General features: G+C 40.1%; 1 protein-coding gene across 4 annotated transcripts in view; it reads left to right on the top strand.

The window, feature by feature from the left end:
* Positions 1-22,012, top strand: part of DROSHA (drosha ribonuclease III) — a 133,895-nt gene that overhangs the window by 90,870 nt on the left and 21,013 nt on the right. For all 4 annotated transcript variants that reach the window (XM_081231262.1, XM_081231263.1, XM_081231265.1 and 1 more), the window contains 3 exons: positions 5,506-5,550; positions 7,074-7,231; positions 8,525-8,630. In XM_081231262.1, the coding sequence (XP_081087388.1) occupies positions 5,506-5,550; positions 7,074-7,231; positions 8,525-8,630 (309 nt within the window). The remainder of the gene's footprint in view (positions 1-5,505; positions 5,551-7,073; positions 7,232-8,524; positions 8,631-22,012) is intronic.

Below are 22,012 nucleotides of genomic sequence, written 5' to 3'. Positions count from 1 at the left end.
TTATGATTTGTTTTTATGTAAGTTATGTAGACTAGATAAATGTATATTTATTGTAGAAAGTCAGTTCATAGGGAGTTTCTCATAGGGCTATGAATAAAGAATATGGAGGTACTTTTTTTTTTAAGCAAATTATAGTTTAAGAAAAAATGATAGATTCTAAAATAGTTTCTGTTGTTATAAAGTATTAAGCTATTAATATTGCCAGGCCTACCTTTTTAATCCTGCATGTAATAGAGCATACTGGCTGCTTTTTGTACCCAAACAAGTCAATTTAACATTTAAAGGGAGAGGCAACTCTGTATTCCCGATTGAAATGTCATTATAATTGAATGAAATAGCCCTCATGGAGCAGTAAAGAACATAGGAAGCCAGGGTTTTAAGCCTTTGTGAAACCTTCAATGTAAGTGGCTGTCAGATGTTATTACTGTATTCCTTAGGATAGTTAAAAAAAAAAAGAATCAGTAGTTTTGAAAAATGGGGCCTGGATGATGCTCATATCTGAGGATTTGATCTTCTTTTACCTGTTTTTATAGAGATAGGTGGTGATTTTACACGTGTGAATTTCCTCCTGGTGGGAACATTATCTACAGGTGTTCCATGTCCCCCATTTTGTCCTACAACCTATAAACAAGTGCGCATCTTGATTTGTATCTGTAGCAGATGTATTTTACGTCTTTTTTCTCAAAACTTGAAATAACTTTGTTCTGGCCTTTATCTTTTGTTGGCAGTTTCAGCAACCTCTTTACTTTGTTTGCTCCTCCAGCCTTGCCTCTATGTGCCCCCTCACCCCTTGAACCTATCCTTCACCTACTCCTGCCCCTGTCCTCCCATCTTACCTGCATCCCCCATCCACTCTGTGTTCCTGTTTTCCTGAATTATATGCAGCTTTATACCTGGTATTCTTAATTGCATCAGTTTTGTTTAGATTCTTTTCTCTCTTTAAACTGCTTCTCTCCCACTTGTCTACTTAGCAGGCTTATCTTTTATTTCCAGTACCAAGTACAATGCTGGCATGTACAGAGTTTAGTAAATATTTGTTTAAGGAATGAAATGGATAAATGACTAAATGAAAAAGCAGAGTCTGAACATCATCTTACCAATGGGACGGCTGACATTCAGAATTTGTTTTAGTCATTTTAGTGTGTCTTTTGTGAAACTGAACAGGGCTTAGTAATATATGGTCTTCCCACTTCAGCGTTTTCAAGTGTGCACACTTGGACAGTCTAACTCATCTGACATCTCCATATTGGTTTACATCTCTTAGTTGTAGTATGTGAGAGATTTCGGCGAACCATCGTACTTTTTCTTGAGTAATGGTTCTGTGAAAGTCCAGTCAGCCAAAGACAGCCAGAGACAAGCTGTAGGTTTATTGGCTCCACGCATGGGGCTGGGGGAGGGAGCGGGGGGGGCATGCTCATAACAGGGAGGGGACCCTCCTTTCTGAGGCCTGGGCTGGTGCTGACCGGTTCTGAGGGGCCAGGAAAGCAGGGATCAGTTCTTGTTTGGTTGCCGTGTCTGAGGCCAGATTAGAAGAAGCAGGGGATTAATTTGGGATTGGGTGCTGTCAGGAGCCGAGGGGCAGTTTAGCTATTGAGTGTCCCTGTCAATCTTTATTCCAGGGGTAAGACATAGCAGAGCAGGTCAGAGGGCAACACTGGTGGGAGAGCAGTTGTTTCTCAAAGAGGGGGTCGTTCAGGGTTTTACAGATGCTGTAAGACCTTGAGAGAAATGCTGTTTCCTGTTAACTTGGAAGCTGGCTTTATGTGTGTCGTCCTATCAGCCCTGTTAACAGAAGGGCTATTTTTCTTCCTCAGCCTGAACTACTTTTTACTCTTTCAGCCCCAGGATGATTTTGCCAATTCTGTGTTTTCAGGTCTGTGTGACCCTTCCCGGCTTACCCAGTACATTCAGAGCCACTGTTTCCATTTGACCATCCAATGACCCTCTTAGAAAGATAGGGAGCAATTACTATGTAATCTTTCCTAGTCTCCCACTCCCCGCCCATACACACCCCTTTTTGTCTGTGCATATCTGTCCCCATTTCTCTGACCCAGGCCTTTCTCTGGAGCTCCAGAAATTGGAAAAAGTGTCTTTTCAGGGCCTCCCTGGTGGCGCGGTGGTTGGGAGTCCGCCTGCCGATGCAGGGGACGCGGGTTCGTGCCCCGGTCCGGGAGGATCCCACATGCCGCGGAGCAGCTGGGCCCGTGAGCCATGGCCGCTGGGCCTGCGCGTCCGGAGCCTGTGCTCCGCGACGGGAGAGGCCACAGCAGTGAGGGGCCCGCGTACTGCAAAAAAAAAAAAAAAAAAAGTGTCTTTTCAAATTGCCTCTGGGCAGCTTCACCTGGGTGTTCCACAGACACCTAATTTCAACAGGTTTAGCATCTGAATTCAATACCTTAGCCCCCAGACACATTTCTCCTTCTTTACTTTCATGATCTAAACCAGAAACCTGAGGGTATTCTCTTGTCCTTAAGCTTTTTCCTCCTCATCTCCATTCAGGTGCAAACCCCTGTCAGTTCGGTCCCTCGTATCTCCTGAGCGGGTTTACCCTTGGCCGTACCGCTGCTTTAACGTTTGTCGGCCTCACCTCTCACCTGCCGTAATTAACCTGTTGTCTTTCCCTGCTGCTCTAGTGCATCATTCATGCTGCATTTAGTGTTGTCTTCTTTTTTAATGCACAGATTTGATTATGGCCTTCGTGGCTTAAAATCTTTGGTTTCTTTATTGCCTGCCAAAGTCTGTATTACACACCATAGCATTTAATAGTTCTCATAATCTGATTCCCACCTATTTTTTCGGTCTCCTTTCTTTTCACTCCCTCTGTGCCATTCTAGGAATTACCTTTTTTTAATTTTAATTTTTTTTGAGTCTGTTATAACTTATTAACAAATAAGTGTTTATTTTATTTTTTGCTTTACAGTGGTGTGAACATTTTTTTTTTAGGTTTACAGCAAAATTGAGAGGAAGGTACTGAAATTTCCCATACATTCCCTGCCCCACACATGCACAGCCTCCTCCACTATCAGCTTCCCCGACCAGAGTGGTAAATTCGGTATAATCAGTGAACCTACACTGACATATCATAATCACCCAAAGTCCATAGTTTACATGAGGGTTCACTCTTGGTGTTGTACATTCCGCGGGTTCAGACAAATATGTAATGACATACAGCCACCATTACAGTGTCATATGTTTTCACTGCCTTAAAATCCTCTGTGCTCTGCCTATTAAGAGTTACCCTTTTGTGTGTGTGTACTTTGAGACCTATTACTTGTGTATGTATGGTGCCCTGCTTTGGATTCCCTCCGTCTGCTGATGTACTGAATTCCTCAGTATTCTGTGTTCTTCAGAACACAGCTGAAAAGTCACTTCCTCTTTGAAGCTTGATCTGACACCCCAGGCAGAGTTTTCCTAGCACTCGGTATATATACATCACTATTATAGAATTTGTCATAGTTTATTAAATTATAGTTATTTACCTTCATTCTTCCCCACTAGGCTCCTTTGAGGACAGGGATAGTGTCTTATTTGTCTTAGTAAGCTAATATGCAACAGGTATTCAGTAAAAATATGCTGCATGATCTAATGTCCCAACAGTCAATGAACATTTTCCAGAAGAGCAAACTGAAGCTAGAGGCTTTACCTAAGGTCCTTGGGCTAATAGAAGGCAGAGCTGGGATTCCAGTCGAGATCTTTTCCAGGGTATTTTCTCTGACCCCAAGGGGGCAACAGAACCTTATCTCCTTGTGCAGGGTAGAATAAAGGAAATGGATGCCACTGAAACAGGCTAGTTGTGAGGTTTTAAGCTATTACACCAAGACGGGTGACAGCAAACATCAAAGAAGAAATCAGTGTTTTTGAGCAAAGAATACATAGGAGAAAGGAGGAAGATGAATCTAGAAGTCCCTGACAGTTTTGAGCTTTGGAGATTTAAGTTGGTCAGAAGAGATAGTTGTTTATCGTCATTGTTGATGTCATCATTATTAATTGTGGCATTTTTTGTGTGCCAGCACTGGGTTCAATGCTTTGAGTACATTGCTCACTTGAGGCATCAGAGAACAGTCTGAAGTAGGTACTGTGATTATCTTTGTCTTACACTTGAGGAAAGGTTGGCTCAGGGAGGTTAGGTAACTTGCCAACGGGGAATCAGGATTAAATCAGGCAACCTGTCTCCTCATCCTGCAGCTTTTTCTAACACCATACTCCCTAGTTTAAGGTGAAAGGTAAAAAGGTATGATTTGGTCATTTAGGTATGAGGTAAAAGATGCCCATAAAGGCACTTAGAGTTATGGACTTGTAGCTTGGGTGAGAGGTCAGAACTGCAGCAGAGATGAACAAGTGATTTAAACAGAGGTAGTTATTAAAGCAGTGGGAATGACGAGGCTCTCCAGAGAAGCAGGTAATGAATAGGTCAGGCAAGGGGCTGAAGTTTGGTAAATGTCTGTTTCAGGTACAGCAGGAAGAGAAAAAGCATTGAGAGAACATGAGAAAGTTGCAGGAAGGGAGTGACATTCAGTATAATTATGCTACAGAGAATTCAAGGGAAAGGTTATTGAATTGGTTAAGAGAAGTCCTTTAAATAGCTTTAAAAGAACAGTTTGATATTTAAGCTTGTTTTTTATATTGGCAAAATAAAACACCAAAAACAAAACCTAAGTTTATTTTATTAAGATGCAAGTTGTACAAAAATATCAGGTATTTTATTTCACTTGGTCATCATCTGATCACAAGTGACAATATATTTTCCTATACTTCCCCCCTCCAAAAATTAAAAAAAAAAACTCGTCTTTTAAAAGTTTTGTCATTTATCTCAAAAACCTATCATCGAGGCCAGAAAGGAGATTCAGTTCGAGGCTCCCTAGAGTCTAAAACTGAAGGAAAAACACTTTAATCCTGAGGATGGTCTAATTATAACTGCCTCTGGATTTAACTCAATGGATTAGGATTTTCCACAAAATTTATTCTTCTATTTATTCTCTTATTTCAAGTATACATTTGTAATGATCCACAGTAAAAGTGTGCTCTTACAAATCTAAGTGTTTAGGAACTAGATATGGGGTGTTTTCCACTCCATCTTAGAACAGCTCAACGATAATGAATTAGTGCCTAAATAAAGGACCATTTGAGGTGAGTTTTCATTACAAAAGGCACAGCTGATGTACATTTCTGGGGAATGGTAAACTAAAAAATGTGATTAAAACAGCAGCTTAATCCAGTGTATTAGGTTAAGCAAATGGGTAACTTAGTTTTAAAAGGTGTCTTTGACTCTTGGGGGTGTGGGGGGCTCTTTTCCTCCCCAGCATAATAGGCTAATTAGAGTCACTACAGGCAGTTTGAATGGTGAATACACTTTAAAAAAATTAGTTTGCCAGCACTATTGAATTTGCAATAAGTGGAGTCAGCATCTAAAATAGTTCGGTATTTCACATAATGGCATTTTATTTAGCACTCTAGAGTGTGTTAAATGGCTCCCTCAAGCATTAAAGGCATCACTCCATTTTCCAGGACTTGCGCGAAGTCTGGCTCAATTATCCTCTCCACCCACTCCAGGTAAGTGTGACCTTCCTGTCTGCAGTAAGCTTTATAACTCTGGGCATTCATGATGCTTCAGTCTGCCTTTTGTCCCTTCCTGCTTTTATCCTTTGATTCCCTTCCGTGGCTTTATGACTTGAAGCTGGGGTGTCAGACCGGAGAACTTTGGAACAAATATTAAAACGATGCCATGTGTTGCCCTCTTTGTGGTCTGGGGTGAGGTGGGGGAAGCACTGGGAGTCGCCTTCCCTCACGAGGCAGGAAGAACTACTTGTGTGGCTGTGGTTTGGTCCCCTCTCTTCCCCAAAACAGTGATAGTCAAAGCATAATATGTTGTCTTCAGTATATCTACGTGCCTGCTATTATAGGGAAAATAATATGGAAGCAAGTCTGGGCTTATCACAAAGTAGAACAAATACTAAATTAACATTGCTAAATCGTAACCTAATTTGGATCTGAGAAGTTGAGGGCTTTGACTTCGATGCATAATACATATTGTAAATTAAAATTTTATTACAGTATAATGACTTTTTATTCAAGATTTTGGAATTTAAAAGATCTACATATGGTGACACTTTTTTCCCCAGTAGGTTTAAAAATTCTTACTATTCTTTGCTTTTATTACCATTTTACCTTGGAGATATACATCATATATACATACACATGTAAATGTATACTCATATATACATATTTTTGTATATGTATATTATGTGTATATAAAAGTCATCACTAGTAGCTGAACTCTCTCATGAGAGGCTTTACAGTAATAAGTGACATTAATTCAGAGTACTTTAGAAATATTTTATGAGTATGAGCTTGCCCAAAGTTCCTGAAAATATTCATTTTATTTAAACTCTTCATATTTGCTCTCTTCTAGTGGTTAAAGGCTCATTGTTATGTGGAACACCTGACTAGTGGTATAATAATCTCCAGTGTGTGCTGAATCCAGTTTTAATGATGTTCATTTGCCAAAATAGGTTGGTCCCTAGAAGACATGCAGAGGTCAACTTACTCAATGCAGAGATTCTCAAAAGCTGGTCCCCAGACCAGTAGCATCTGCATTACCTGGGAACTTACCAGAAAGGCAAATCCTTGGTCCTTATTCCAGTCATACTGAATCAGAAGCTCTGGGGGCAGGGCCTGGCCATCTGCTTTTAACAAGTCCTACAAGGATTTGATGAATGCTAAAGTTTGAGAACCACTAAGTTACCAGATAGATATATATGTATTCTCTACCAGTGGTTCTTCAGCTTGCCTCTTCCTTGGAGAGCTAGTATAATACTTGCGATTTTGAACTATCTGTGTACAGGATTTGGCCTTGAAATCTGATAGAAGATTGGAAAATATTATTTGAGCCTTCTTTAAATATTAGGTTTGTTTGCCATTCTAAGGGATGAGAAAGAAGCTTTCGTGTTTTATTGGCATTTCGGAAATTTCTGCCCGTGGGAGAAAGAAGTTTACAAAACACCATCTTAGAATGGATAATTACTTTTGTAACTAAAAACTGCATGTGATTTTTATTTCTTTCTTTCTTCTTGTAGCTTCAAGAGCCAAATACTGATCGACAACTTATTGAGACTTCTCCAGTTCTACAGAAACTTACTGAATTTGAAGATGCAATTGGAGTAATTTTTACCCATGTTCGACTTTTGGCAAGAGCATTCACATTGAGAACTGTGGGATTTAACCATCTGACCCTGTAAGTTAGAAGTACTCATGTAGTTCTAACGTGGGCATTTAGACAGGCAGTCCCAAGCGTTTGCTGCATGCCCTTTCAAGGTTGGGGTCTCAAACGTATTTCCAGGGAAGTCACATCGTTAGATGGATGAGCAACCAGACACGAGTGTGGACCAGAGGATATGCTCTAACCCAGTATTTTTGGTCTCATTGTCATGCATCTTATTTCTTTGTAAAGTATAAGAGAAGTGTGAAGGAAGTAAAAACTTCTACGAAGGGACAAATACTAAATATTTTAGGCTTTATAGGCAGGCCATGTGGTATCTGTCATGATGATTCAACTCTGCCATAGTAACAAAAGCAGCTGCAGGAAAAATGTAAATGAATGAACATGGCTGTGTCCCTTTTTACTAAAACAGGCCATAGGCTGAATGTGGTCCTCCAGTCCCTGCTCTGGATGAGTGATTTGAACATGAGCTAATGAAATAATAAAATAACCAAAACATTGTTTCTTTGCATGGTGCTTTTTATTCAGTTTTGGCTTCCTTCCCCCAAATCAGATATTCACATTTCTCTTTACACTGTAAAGATTAAGGATTCTTGTCATATATTTTTTTAGTCCTTAACCTAGAGTCCAGATTTGAATAATGGAGTGTATTTTTCAATAAAAAGATAAAGATTTAGCAAAGAAAATTCTTGGGCCTTTTTGCTTTGTTTTGTCTGTATGAAGATTGTCTGTGCAACACTGTTGTCTCTGCTGTACAGTTGACCCTTGAATCACACGGGTTTCAACTGCATAGGTCCACTTACATGTGGATTTTTTTCAATAAGTACGTGCTACAGTGCTACACAGGGTCGGTTGGTTGACTGGCTGAATCTGCAGATGCGGAAGCGTGGTACAGAAGTCCGACTGTAAATTTAAACTGGATTTTTGACTGTATGGGGGGGGTCGTTGCCCCTAACCCCCTCACTGTTCAAGGATTCAACTGTGCTTTATTTTTCAATTGATACTCCCCAGCTTTTGGCCAGGCACTATTTACTAGTCTTTATTTTAGCAGTTGTTTAATCCTTAAGTAGTACGTACTTTACTCTCCTTTGAAACTGAACCTGTATTGACTCAGATCTCTTCTCAGTTGAGGGGCCTTAGGGAATTATATTTAGTTTTGTGCTTTAGGCAAGATGAACACATTGCTTTTTTTTTTTTTTTTTCACATTGCTTTTTAACATCATGCCTTTTGAAAAAAGTTCTCTGTGTGTTTTTTTTTTTTAATCCACAAATGCTTATTGATCTCTTTACATTGATGTTTTTTCCCAGAGGCCACAATCAGAGGATGGAATTCCTCGGTGACTCCATAATGCAGCTGGTAGCCACGGAGTACTTATTCATTCATTTCCCAGATCATCATGAAGGACACTTGACTGTGAGTTTGTATTAAATCATTTCCTCCAGTAAGATTGCTGTATAACAGAGAGCAAAGATTAGAAGAACCAAATATATATTTATGTAATTGACTTAGTTCCTGGTGACTTTAGCATATCATATGGTTTTGTTTCATTATGTAAATTGTGTGCAAAACAATATATGATAAGAGCTCATTTCACACTCCATTTAGTGACTGCCTACTCAGTGCAAGACATTGAGTTAGGCTTCATGGGGGGAGAAAATATTAGTTGACACCTAGTCTATCCATAAGAAGTTTAAAAACTATGAGGAGAAATTAAAAATATAAGTAAATACCTACAAATTCTCTCTCTCTTTCTATATCTATATACATATGTATATAGATATAGTGTGGGGTGTGTGTGTATACGCATACATGTACACTATAAAAAGTATAAGTGAGTAATTGTAACTAAATACAGGGAGTACCATGTTAAATATTATAAAGAGACATAGGGAAACTGTGCTGTTTAGGAAAAGTAAGATTTCTTTTAGCTGTGGAGTTTCTAGAAGGCTTCATGGATATGATGATGTTTGAGCCTTTAAGGATGAGTAGGGTTTGGCCACTGGGAGTTAATGGGAAGAAATTTCTATGCAAAGACATTGCACGCATTGGGACTGCTGAAACAAGGGCACAGCATGGAAGATCAAAAGCCTAGTTTGGCTGGGCCATGTGGAGTTGAAAGGGACTTAGAGAGACAAGCCTTGATTTATGAACAAAGTGAAATAGTCCCCATTCCTCTCACCTTTGTTTCATTTTATAAAATTTTATTGAGCTTTTTTATTTGCTGGGTATGGTTTTTACCCTGTGAAACCAATCAGTAATAAAACCAGAGTAGAGAACAAAACATATCTGGAAGCCAGTCATGATGATCTCTCCCAGCCCAAGGAATAACCTTTGAGAAGTCCCTCTAGAATTGGGCATTGGAAAAGCAAATATTTTATGGGGCAAAGAAAAAGAATACTCACTATAAGACATTTTGTGAGTGCAGACATTCTTCATTATGCTTGAGGCAAATAAGTCTTTCATACTTTGCATCTCTACAATTCCTACATGTTTTGCTTTGAATACAATTGGATCTTATCTCTGCAACTGTGAACCCTGGAAATAGTTTATGTGACACACAAATATTGGATTTAGGGAGAATATGGTTATTTGACTATGTTTAGATGTAATTTTTCAGCAGAATTTCTAAGCCCAACAAAATAGGGTCCTTTAATTCATTCACTCTGAATATTATGTTCCTGCTATGCCCCATGTACCATTACATGGGAAATCGGGGATGGACAAGAAATTCCTCTTGAATTAATATTAAGTTCTTAAGAACATATGAGCATTTACCAGAAATAAACTAGTATCTAGTATCTTGCTCTACATTCAGGAATTAATAAATGCTCGTTCAGTATCTTCCATTAGGGAATAGACTTCATAGCTGTCAGAGTATCTGGTTGGTCTGAGAAATGGTGAAACTAAACCAAATGGCTTAAGTGGTAGTTCATCTTATGGCCATAAAGAGGCCACTGTTGAAAATGTGTGACTTAGGGCTTCCCTGGTGGCGCAGTGGTTGAGAGTCCTCCTGCCGATGCAGGGGACACGGGTTCGTGCCCCGGTCCGGGAGGATCCCACATGCCACGGAGCAGCTGGGCCCGTGAGCCATGGCCGCTGGGCCTGCGTGTCCGGAGCCTGTGCTCCGCAATGGGAGAGGCCACAACAGTGAGAGGCCCGCGTACCACACACACACACACAAAATTAGGAAAATGTGTGAGTTAAATACACACGTTTACCCCTATATTCCCACAAATTAATTGTGAACTCCAGGATTTTGTGGAGCAGGGACGTGTGGATCAGCAAGTTTACTGCTTCTCTTCTTGGCCACGGCACATCCCGCCCCTGACCCCCAACACTGAACAGATAATGAAACCAGAACTCAGAAAGGCATGAGCCCTGCCCAAGGTCTGGATAAAGGTAAAAGCAGGACTATGCTAGAGACTCCAGTTTTGTGTTCTTTCCAGAATGACTTCAGTGCTGTAACTAATTTTATCCAAAATGTGTTTATCAGCCTTGCTGTCTTAAAATTAAAGAATTTTTGGATCGCTTCTTAGAAAGCTGTTAACAGAGAACAGAATTCTGATGTGATGGTTTTATGAACTGTATTCACAGGAAGCTTCTGTAGAAATCAGTAGGACCAAGAGATCTGCTGACAAAGATGATCTGTCATCAGTGAAATACATACTTAAAAGATACTGACTCTCATTAATGTCTCTTTGATGTGGTTGCTCCCCCACTCCTTGAGCCACTGTCTCCCATTGGCTTCTATGATGCTGCACGTTCCTGGTTTTCCTCTCACCTCTTGAGCTACTCTTTCTTAGCCTCCTTTGCAGGCTCATCCTATTCTGTAGAGCTGATGAATATTCCAGGATGTACAAGGCTTACTCCTAGGCATTTCTTCTTCTTACTAGAGTCTCTTATAAGTCTCTTATAAGCAGTCTTTTCCAAGTATAGCATTAGTTTCACTCTGTAGGCAGACTTTTAAATGGACTTCTTCAATCCTGTTTCTTTTCTGAGCTCCAGTGCCAGCTGCCTTCTCCTCATCTCCACACGTTCAAGACTGAACTTGAAGTCTTCTCCCACCTGGGTCCTCTACCAGTATTCCTTGAGTAATTGAATGGCAACGTCACCCATCCAGTGTTGCAAGTCAGAAACTTAGGAGTCATCTTTGATTCCTCCCTCTGCTTCCCTTCCCTATATTCTAGTCCATTCGCAAGTTTTGACAACATTACTGCTGGACAGTGTTATGTCTTCATCACCCAGATCCTCTCTACCGACCTCTGTCACCTGGACCACTGCAGTCGTTTCTGCATCGCTGTCACAGTGTTACGGGCATAGGATTGACAGAGAGACCCGGTTAGAAGAGGTGGCATTTGCTTACACAAAGCAGTAGGCAATTCAGCAGGCTCAGATTTCCCATGAGATGTGTGTTACTGTTGGAAAAGCTGGTCTTTGCCATTCTTGTGGGCATTTTTGTGCTCTCTCATGGGGGAGATTGTCTCAGGTTTCGGGCCTGTTGGACAGTGTTACGGCTTCCTACACCAGCCTTCCTGAATCAGCTCTTGCTGCCATGCAGGCCAAGTTACCTTCTGCGACCAGTGGAGTCTTCACCACACATATTTTGTGACCACACTAGCCATTCATCATCAGTCCACTTTGGTTGCTCCTCTTCACCTCCCCAGCCTTCTCAGACCTCTTCTGTTTTCTGTTGACTTCTTCTCCATGAGTCTGAATACATCTGTACGTTACTTTCTGTTTTATGTCTTCAGTTCTTACTTGCCCCTAACTCCATACTCAAATATCTCCATATTTAGAGATATACTTGGATATCTACATATACTGGATCTCTGGTTGGATTTCTATCAGGCACCTCAAACCTAACATGGCCGAAACAAAACTGATTTTCACCCCCAAACCTTGGTGTTCTCCATATCAGCAAGGATTGTTCTGTTCTTAGCACAGGCTAAAAGCCTTGGAGTTATCCTTAACAATTCTTTCTCTCATCCTGCATCTCCTAGCCATTAGCATAGCCTGTTGATTTTACCTTAAAAGTTCGTCCCAAACATAACTACTTTTCACCAGCTCCACTGTTATCACCCTGGTCTGCACCACAGTTATCTTTACCTTAAATTACAGCCATAGCCTCCCAACTGGTCCATCCCTCCCCACCCTTCAGCCTATGTTCAGCCCATCATCTAGAGGGACTGTGTTTAAAGAGAAGTCGGATTACAACTTCCTTTGTGCAAAACGTAAAGATTTCTCGTCTCAAGGGTAAAAGACAATGTTGTTACCTACAAGACCCTGTGTGACCTGCTCTCCTGCTGCCGTCTTAGACTTTTTCTCCTAGACACTTCACGTTAGCCTCTGTGAGATTCCTGCAGGACACTAAGCAAGCCTTTGCCTCAGGGCCTTTTACATGCTTGCGGCCAAATCCCACACCTGTGTTCAAATGTCATCACCAGTAAGGCTTTCTTTAATTCACTCTGCTTGATAGTAACCTTTTTTCCTCATCCCTAGCTCCCCTCCCCCTGTCTGGAAGCTTACCTCCATTTTCTCCTTCCTTTTTCTACTTAGCACATACTATATATTTTCCTTGTTTACCGTCTCTCTTCTCTCGTCAGAGTGTAAACTCTGTGAGGGCAGAGGTTTTGTCTATCTTCTTTTTTTTTTTTTTTTTGTTTCTATTTTTTTTAATTGTAGACTATTCAGAAATTATATGAAAGCATAAAGAAGATACCAAAAGATTAAAAATTTATAATCCTACCACCTAGAGAGGACCACTCTTTTTTTTTTTTTGATTAAAGTTATTTATTTATTTATTTATTTTTTTTAAATTTTTTGCTTTATAACAAATTTAATCAGTTATACATATACATATGTTTACATATCCCCTCCCTTTTGCGTCTCCCTCCCACCCTCCCTATCCCACCCCTCCAGGCGGTCACAAAGCACCGAGCTGATCTCCCTGTGCTCTGCGGCTGCTTCCCACTAGCTATCTACCTTACGTTTGGTAGTGTATATATGTCCATGCCGCTCTTTCACTTTGTCACAGCTTACCCTTCCCCCTCCCCATATCCTCAAGTCCATTCTCTAGTAGGTCTGTGTCTTTATTCCTGTCTTACCCCTATGTTCTTCATGACATTTTTTTTTCTTAAATTCCATATATATGTGTTAGCATACAGTATTTGTCTTTCTCTTTCTGACTTACTTCACTCTGTATGACAGACTCTAGGTCTATCCACCTCATTACAAATAGCTCAATTTCATTTCTTTTTATGGCTGAGTAATATTCCATTGTATATATGTGCCACATCTTCTTTATCCATTCATCCGATGATGGACACTTAGGTTGTTTCCATCTCCGGGCTATTGTAAATAGGGCTGCTATGAACATTTTGGTACATGTCTCTTTTTGAATTATGGTTTTCTCAGGGTATATGCCCAGTAGTGGGATTGCTGGGTCATATGGTAGTTCTATTTGTAGTTTTTCAAGGAACCTCCATACCGTTCTCCATAGCGGCTGTACCAATTCACATTCCCACCAGCAGTGCAAGAGGGTTCCCTTTTTTCCACACCCTCTCCAGCATTTATTGTTTCTAGATTTTTTGATGATGGCCATTCTGACTGGTGTGAGATGATATCTCATTGTAGTTTTGATTTACATTTCTCTAATGAGTAAAGATGTTGAGCATACTTTCATGTGTTTGTTGGCAGTCTGTATATCTTCTGTGGAGAAATGTCTATTTAGGTCTTCTGCCCATTTTTGGATTGGGTTGTTTGTTTTTTTGTTATTGAGCTGCATGAGCTGCTTATAAATTTTGGAGATTAATCCTTTGTCAGTTGCTTCATTTGCAAATATTTTCTCCCATTCTGAGGGTTGTCTTTTGGTCTTGTTTATGGTTTCCTTTGCTGTGCAAAAGCTTTTAAGTCTCATTAGGTCCCATGTGTTTATTTTTGTCTTTATTTCCATTTCTCTAGGAGGTGGGTCAAAAAGGATCTTGCTGTGATTTATGTCATAGAGTGTTCTGCCTATGTTTTCCTCTAAGAGTTTGATAGTGTCTGGCCTTACATTTAGGTCTTTAATCCATTTTGAGCTTATTTTTGTGTATGGTGTTAGGGAGTGATCTAATCTCATACTTTTACATGTCCCTATCCAGTTTTCCCAGCACCACTTATTGAAGAGACTGTCCTTTCTCCACTGTACATTCCTGCCTCCTTTATCAAAGATAAGGTGACCATATGTCCGTGGGTTTAACTCTGGGCTTTCTATCCTGTTCCATTGATGTATCTTTCTGTTTTTGTGCCAGTACCATACTGTCTTGATTACTGTAGCTTTGTAGTATAGTCTGAAGTCAGGGAGCCTGATTCCTCCAGCTCCGTTTTTCGTTCTCAAGATTGCTTTGGCTATTCGGGGTCTTTTGTGTTTCCATACAAATTGTGAAATTTTTTGTTCTAGTTCTGTGAAAAATGCCAGTGGTAGTTTGATAGGGATTGCATTGAATCTGTAGATTGCTTTGGGTAGTAGAGTCATTTTCACAATGTTGATTCTTCCAATCCAAGAACATGGTACATCTCTCCATCTATTTGTATCATCTTTAATTTCTTTCATCAGGGTCTTATAATTTTCTGCATACAGGTCTTTTGTCTCCTTAGGGAGGTTTATTCCTAGATATTTTATTCTTTTTGTTGCAATGGTAAATGGGAGTGTTTCCTTGATTTCACTTTCAGATTTTTCATCATTAGTATATAGGAATGCCAGAGATTTCTGTGCATTAATTTTGTATCCTGCAACTTTACCAAATTCATTGATTAGCTCTAGTAGTTTTCTGGTAGCATCTTTAGGATTCTCTATGTATAGTATCATGTCATCTGCAAACAGTGACAGCTTTACTTCTTCTTTTCCAATTTGGATTCCTTTTATTTCCTTTTCTTCTCTGATTGCTGTGGCTATAACTTCCAAAACTAGGTTGAATAAGAGTGGTGAGAGTGGGCAACCTTGTCTTGTTCCTGATCTTAGTGGAAATGGTTTCAGTTTTTCACCATTGAGGATGATGCGGGCTGTGGGTTTGTCATATATGGCCTTTATTATGTTGAGGAAAGTTCCCTCTATGCCTACTTTCTGCAGGGTTTTTATCATAAATGGGTGTTGAATTTTGTCGAAAGCTTTCTCTGCATCTATTGAGATGATCATATGGTTTTTCTCCTTCAATTTGTTAATATGGTGTATCACGTTGATTGATTTGCGTATATTGAAGAATCCTTGCATTCCTGGAATAAACCCCACTTGATCATGGTGTATGATCCTTTTAATGTGCTGTTGGATTCTGTTTGCTAGTATTTTGTTGAGGATTTTTGCATCTATGTTCATCAGTGATATTGGCCTGTAGTTTTCTTTCTTTGTGACATCCTTGTCTGGTTTTGGTATCAAGGTGATGGTGGCCTCGTAGAATGAGTTTGGGAGTGTTCCTCCCTCTGCTATATTTTGGAAGAGTTTCAGAAGGATAGGTGTTAGCTCTTCTCTAAATGCTTGATAGAATTCGCCTGTGAAGCCATCTGGTCCTGGGCTTTTGTTTGTTGGAAGGTTTTTTATCACAGTTTCAATTTCAGTGCTTGTGATTGGTCTGTTCATATTTTCTATTTCTTCCTGATTCAGTCTTGGCAGGTTGTGCATTTCTAAGAATTTGTCCATTTCTTCCAGGTTGTCCATTTTATTGGCATAGAGTTGCTTATAGTAATCTCTCATGATCTTTTGTATTTCTGCAGTGTCAGTTGTTACTTCTCCTTTTTCATTTCTAATTCTATTGATTTGAGTCTTCTCCCTTTTTTTCTTGATGAGTCTGGCTAATGGTTTATCAATTTTGTTTATCTTCTCAAAGAACCAGCTTTTAGTTTTATTGATCTTTGCTATCGTTTCCTTCATTTCTTTTTCATTTATTTCTGATCTGATTTTTATGATTTCTTTCCTTCTGCTAACTTTGGGATGTTTTTGTTCTTCTTTCTCTAATTGCTTTAGGTGCAAGGTTAGGTTGTTTATTCGAGATGTTTCCTGTTTCTTAAGGTGGGATTGTATTGCTATAAACTTCCCTCTTAGAACTGCTTTTGCTGCATCCCATAGGTTTTGGGTCGTCGTGTCTCCATTGTCATTTGTTTCTAGGTATTTTTTAATTTCCTCTTTGATTTCTTCAGTGATCACTTCGTTATTAAGTAGTGTATTGTTTAGCCTCCATGTGTTTGTATTTTTTACAGCTCTTTTCCTGTAATTGATATCTACTCTCATAGCATTGTGGTCCGAAAAGATACTTGATACAATTTCAATTTTCTTAAATTTACCAAGGCTTGATTTGTGACCCAAGATATGATCTATCCTGGAGAATGTTCCATGAGCACTTGAGAAAAATGTGTATTCTGTTGTTTTTGGATGGAATGTCCTATAAATATCAATTAAGTCCATCTTGTTTAATGTATCATTTAAAGCTTGTGTTTCCTTATTTATTTTCATTTTGGATGATCTGTCCATTGGTGAAAGTGGGGTGTTAAAGTCCCCTACTATGATTGTGTTACTGTCGATTTCTCCTTTTATGGCTGTTAGTATTTGCCTTATGTATTGAGGTGCTCCTATGTTGGGTGCATAAATATTTATAATTATTATATCTTCTTCTTGGATCGATCCCTTGATCATTAGGTAGTGTCCTTCTTTGTCTCTTCTAGTAGTCTTTATTTTAAAGTCTATTTTGTCTGATATGAGAATTGCTACTCCAGCTTTCTTTTGGTTTCCATTTGCATGGAATATCTTTTTCCATCCCCTTACTTTCAGTCTGTATGTGTCTCTAGGTCTGAAGTGGGTCTCTTGTAGACAGCATATATATGGGTCTTGTTTTTGTATCCATTCAGCCAATCTGTATCTTTTGGTGGGAGCATTTAGTCCATTTACATTTAAGGTAATTATCGATATGTATGTTCCTGTTCCCATTTTCTTAATTGTTTTGGGTTCGTTATTGTAGGTCTTTTACTTCTATTGTGTTTCTTGCCTAGAGAAGTTACTTTAGCATTTGTTGTAAAGCTGGTTTGGTGGTGCTGAACTCTCTCAGCTTTTGCTTGTCTGTAAACGTTTTAATTTCTCCATCAAATCTGAATGAGATCCTTGCTGGGTAGAGTAATCTTGGTTGCAGGTTTTTCTCCTTCATCACTTTAATTATGTCCTGCCACTCCCTTCTGGCTTGTAGAGTTTCTGCTGAGAGATCAGCTGTTATCCTGATGGGGATTCCCTTGTGTGTTATTTGTTGTTTTTCCCTTGCTGCTTTTAATAGGATTTCTTTGTGTTTAATTTTTGACAGTTTGATTAATATGCGTCTTGGCGTATTTCTCCTTGGATTTATTCTGTATGGGACTCTCTGTGCCTCCTGGACTTGATTAACTATTTCCTTTCCCATATTAGGGAAGTTTTCAACTATAATCTCTTCAAATATTGTCTCAGTCCCTTTCTTTTTCTCTTCTTCTTCTGGAACCCCTATAATTCGAATGTTGGTACGTTTAATGTTGTCCCAGAGGTCTCTGAGACTGTCCTCTGTTCTTTTCATTCTTTTTTCTTTATTTTGCTCTGCATCAGTTATTTCCACTATTTTATCTTCCACCTCACTTATCCGTTCTTCTGCCTCAGTTATTCTGCTATTGATCCCATCTAGAGTATTTTTTATTTCATGTATTGTGTTTTTAATCGATGCTTGATTCATCTTTAGTTCTTCTAGGTCCTTGTTAACTGTTCCTTGCATTTTGTCTATTCTATTTCCAAGATTTTGGATCTGGGAAATAGAATCTTGGATCATCTTTACCATCATTATTCTGAATTCTTTTTCAGGTAGACTGCCTATTACCTCTTCATTTGTTAGATCTGGTGGGTTTTTATCTTGCTCCTTCTCCTGCTGTGTGTTTTTCTGTCTTCTCATTTTGCTTATGTTACTGTGTTTGGGGTCTCCTTTTTGCAGGCTGCAGGTTCGTAGTTCCCGTTGTTTTTGGTGTCTGTCCCCAGTGGCTAAGGTTGGTTTAGTGGGTTGTGTAAGCTTCCTGGTGGAGGGGACTAGTGCCTGTGTTCTGGTGGATGAGGCTGGATCTTGTCTTTCTGGTGGGCAGGTCCACGTCTGGTGGTGTGTTTTGGGGTGTCTGCAGACTTTTTATGATTTTAGGCCACCTCTCTGCTAATGGGTGGCGTTGTGTTCCTGTCTTGCTAGTTGTTTGGCTTAGGGTGTCCAGCACTGTAGCTTGCTGGTCGTTGAGTGAAGCTGGGTGCTGGTGTTGAGATGGAGATCTCTGGAAGATTTTTGCCGTTTGATATTATGTGGAGCTGGGAGGTCTCTTGTGGACCAGTGTCCTGAAGTTGGCTCTCCCACCTCAGAGGCACAGCACTGACTCCGGGCTCCTCAATTTGGGATGATGTGTTGTCTATTCATGTATTCCACAGATGCAGGGTACATCAAGTTGATTGTGGAGCTTTAATCCGCTGCTTCTGAGGCTGCTGGGAGAGGTTTCCCTTTCTCTTCTTTGTTCTCACAGCTCCTGGGTCTCAGCTTTGGATTTGGCCCCGCCTCTGCGTGTAGGTCGCTGGAGGGTGTCTGTTCTTCGCTCAGACAGGACAGGGTTAAAGGAGCAGCCTCTTCGGGGACTCTGGCTCACTCCTGTCTATCTTCTTGACTCCTGATTCCCTGGGTCCTTGGACAGTCCTGGCATATCAGTGCTCAGCATATGTGCTGAGTGAATAATCATCATATTCCAGTCTAATACTCTTCATTTTTTCTTTGGAGAGTGAAATGAACAAGCCTGCCCACCTGCCCAGCCTTGTGTCACGTATTCGTCTTATCACTCTGCACCTCTTACCTGGCCTGCTTTGTGTTCCTCCAAGCTCTCTCCTGCTATTGGGTTTGTACATGTCCTACCTGGAGACCATTCTGCTTCCCGCCCTTACTCTCAGCTGCCTGGTATCTCCTACTCTGCATTAGACGTCAGTTCCGGCATGACTGCTGCCTGCAAGGGAAACTTGCCAGTCAAATTTCTGTGTTCTTTTCCTTCCTGGCACTCATTTGAGTTTCCCTGTCCCACTAGCCTGGGAGTTCTATGAGAGCGTGTGTTTATTTATCACTGTGTGTGCAGCAGTGCCTGGTATATGTAGGCTCTCAATACATATTTGATAAGTAGAAGAATGAGAGTTTTGTGGGCAGCTAAGTCATACAGAGAGGAAAATGGAAGTGGCATTGGAAGGAAACAACATGTTTTTTTAATGTGTAAGAAAAGAAGCTGAAAACTATTTATGAATGTCTAAGGATTAAAAGTAATTTAAAATATGCGGAGGATTACTTACTGCAGTTGCATTTGGCTGGGCAGAAGGCAGGGAGAGGATGGCTAATTATTCATTATTGTGATTAAAGAACACACAACTACGGTGAGGCATTAGTTGGCTCAGAGCTGTTCCCTTGCACACTCGCTTCATAGAGAATAAGGACGGTTGAGCAGATGAAATCGTGGTTTTCAAGTTTTGAATGCTGATGGGGGAAATCTATAGTGTTCTATAAGTTGGGTGTTCAAGAAGGCCTGTTTGGGGGCTTCCCTGGTGGCACAGTGGTTGAGAGTCCGCCTGCCGATGCAGGGGATACGGGTTCGTGCCCCGGTCTGGGAGGATCCCACGTGCCGCAGAGCGGCTGGGCCCGTGAGCCATGGCCGCTGAGCCTGCGCGTCCGGAGCCTGTGCTCCGCAACGGGAGAGGCCACAACAGTGAGAGGCCCGCATACCGCAAAAAAAAAAAAAGAAGGCCTGTTTGGGAACGAATGTCAGGCTTATATAATTGTGCTGGCATGATGGAGTTTGAATTGGGATGTATTGGGAAGAGGTTCTATTTCATAGACTGAAGTTTTGGTTTTTGAGGGTAGAACCTACTCAATGGAGTCAGGGTAAATAGGAGAGGGTCTCGAACATTTATTTAGACAAGAATGCCTCTCTTATCACACTTTCAACTTTTAACATTTGCATCTTTTTCACCTCTATTTCATTCTTTTCTCTTAGCCTTACTATAAGTTTCCGAGCTAAAGATAGTTGTCAGTCCATGCCTAAAATATGCAAGGCAGTGTGCCTAGTGGAGGCGTCCACCAGCAAGATGAACTTGCAGAAATTTTTGTTTGTAGAGGAATGATTTGGGGTAATGAGAAAGCAAAGATTACAGATAAAATTTGAGAACCAGTGATCTAATCCTTCCCTGCTGCCTTCAGACAGCACTAAGCATAAATCAAACAAGCTATCTAACAGATCTCTTTGAGAGGGCAGATTCCACAGCCTCCTGTTTGAGAATTTCTCCATCACTGTCATAATTTGGCTGTTTGTATCTGACCTGCACTCCAGCGGGTAGCATTTGCATCTCTACAGTTTCTATACATATTTCACTTTCAATAGAATTGGGTCTTATCTCTGCAACTGTGAACCCTGGAAATAGTTTATGTGACACACAAATATTGGATTTAGGGAGAATATGGTTATTTGACTATGTTTAGATATAATTTTTCAGCAGAATTTCTAAGCCCAACAAAATATGGTCCTTTAATTCATTCACTCGGTGAATATTATTCACTGAATGTTATGTTCCTCCTATGTCCCATGTACCATTATATGGGAAATCAGGAATACTATTATTTTAAATTTAGTTTAAAATTAGCAGTTTGATTACCACTTAAAGTTAACTTCTTTTGTATGGACAAGAAATTCCTCTTGAATTAATATTAAATACTTAAGAACATATGAGCATTTACCAGAAATAAACTAGTTCTTTAGTTATCACGGGAAATGGAGGCCATCTGGCCACCACTGTTGGTATGAGAGACCTGGGTGGCACATCACTGTCATTTTTAATAATATGTTGTACTTTCACCCCATGGTCTTATAGTAAAGTCCTCAAAATAATAAATCAGAGTCTACTGTTTTACACTAGATGGCCCTCTTTGGTAGCTCACGTCCCACAGCTGTGGTTTTCTCTTTAGAATCAAGAGTGAATAGAAGTTTAAGGAAGAGTGCCAATATGTTTCTTTGCTTATTTTAAACCAATAAACCTTTTTCTTATTAAAATTTAAGTTTACACTAATTAGGAAAGACTGCTATGTTGAGATAATAGAAAACATACTGGATCCTCAGAATCACAGTTGGCAATTTGTGATATTTTTGTCGGTCCTTGCCATTGCTTCAGGAACTCAGCAGTCTTTTTCTCAGCTTCACAGAGAGCCCTAACTACAGCTTTCCTTGCTTTTTCTGCTAATTTCAAGTTAAATTTTATCTTTTTTTGCGGGGTGTGGGGAGGTGTTAAAAAAAGTTGTTAAGGACAGGTTAGCACTTAGTAAAATGGAGAGCTTTGAAGACTATCAGTGGACAGGTATCCAGAATATTTTCATCGAAGACAAATCCAGAGGAATTCCTAGAACCTTCTATAACCGTTTTCCCATAACCGAAGAGCAAGCATATCTTGCTTAATAATGATGATGCCAGTAATAACAGCACTAACGTTTCTGTGTGTTTATTATGTGCCAGTCATTGTACTTAGATTGTATACTCATTCACTTTAATTCTCATTACATCCCTGTGAAGTAGGTACTACTTCCTTCATGTAATGGATGTGGAAACTGAGCCTCAGAGAGATTTAGTAACTTATACAGGGTCACCTAGCCAGGAAGTGGTAGAGCCGTAGTTTGAACCCAGGCAGCTTGGCGCCAAATCTTTTGCTTTTTACCAGTACATCTGACTCAAGGCATTGTTTGCAAAACAGTCTAATAACCATCTCATGCTCAGTT

Source organism: Mesoplodon bidens (genome assembly GCF_964165515.1).
Source record: "Mesoplodon bidens genome assembly, chromosome: 4".
NCBI lineage: Eukaryota > Metazoa > Chordata > Mammalia > Artiodactyla > Ziphiidae > Mesoplodon > Mesoplodon bidens.
Note: the sequence above shows the minus strand (reverse complement) of the source record. Positions and strands in the feature narration are given on the sequence as shown.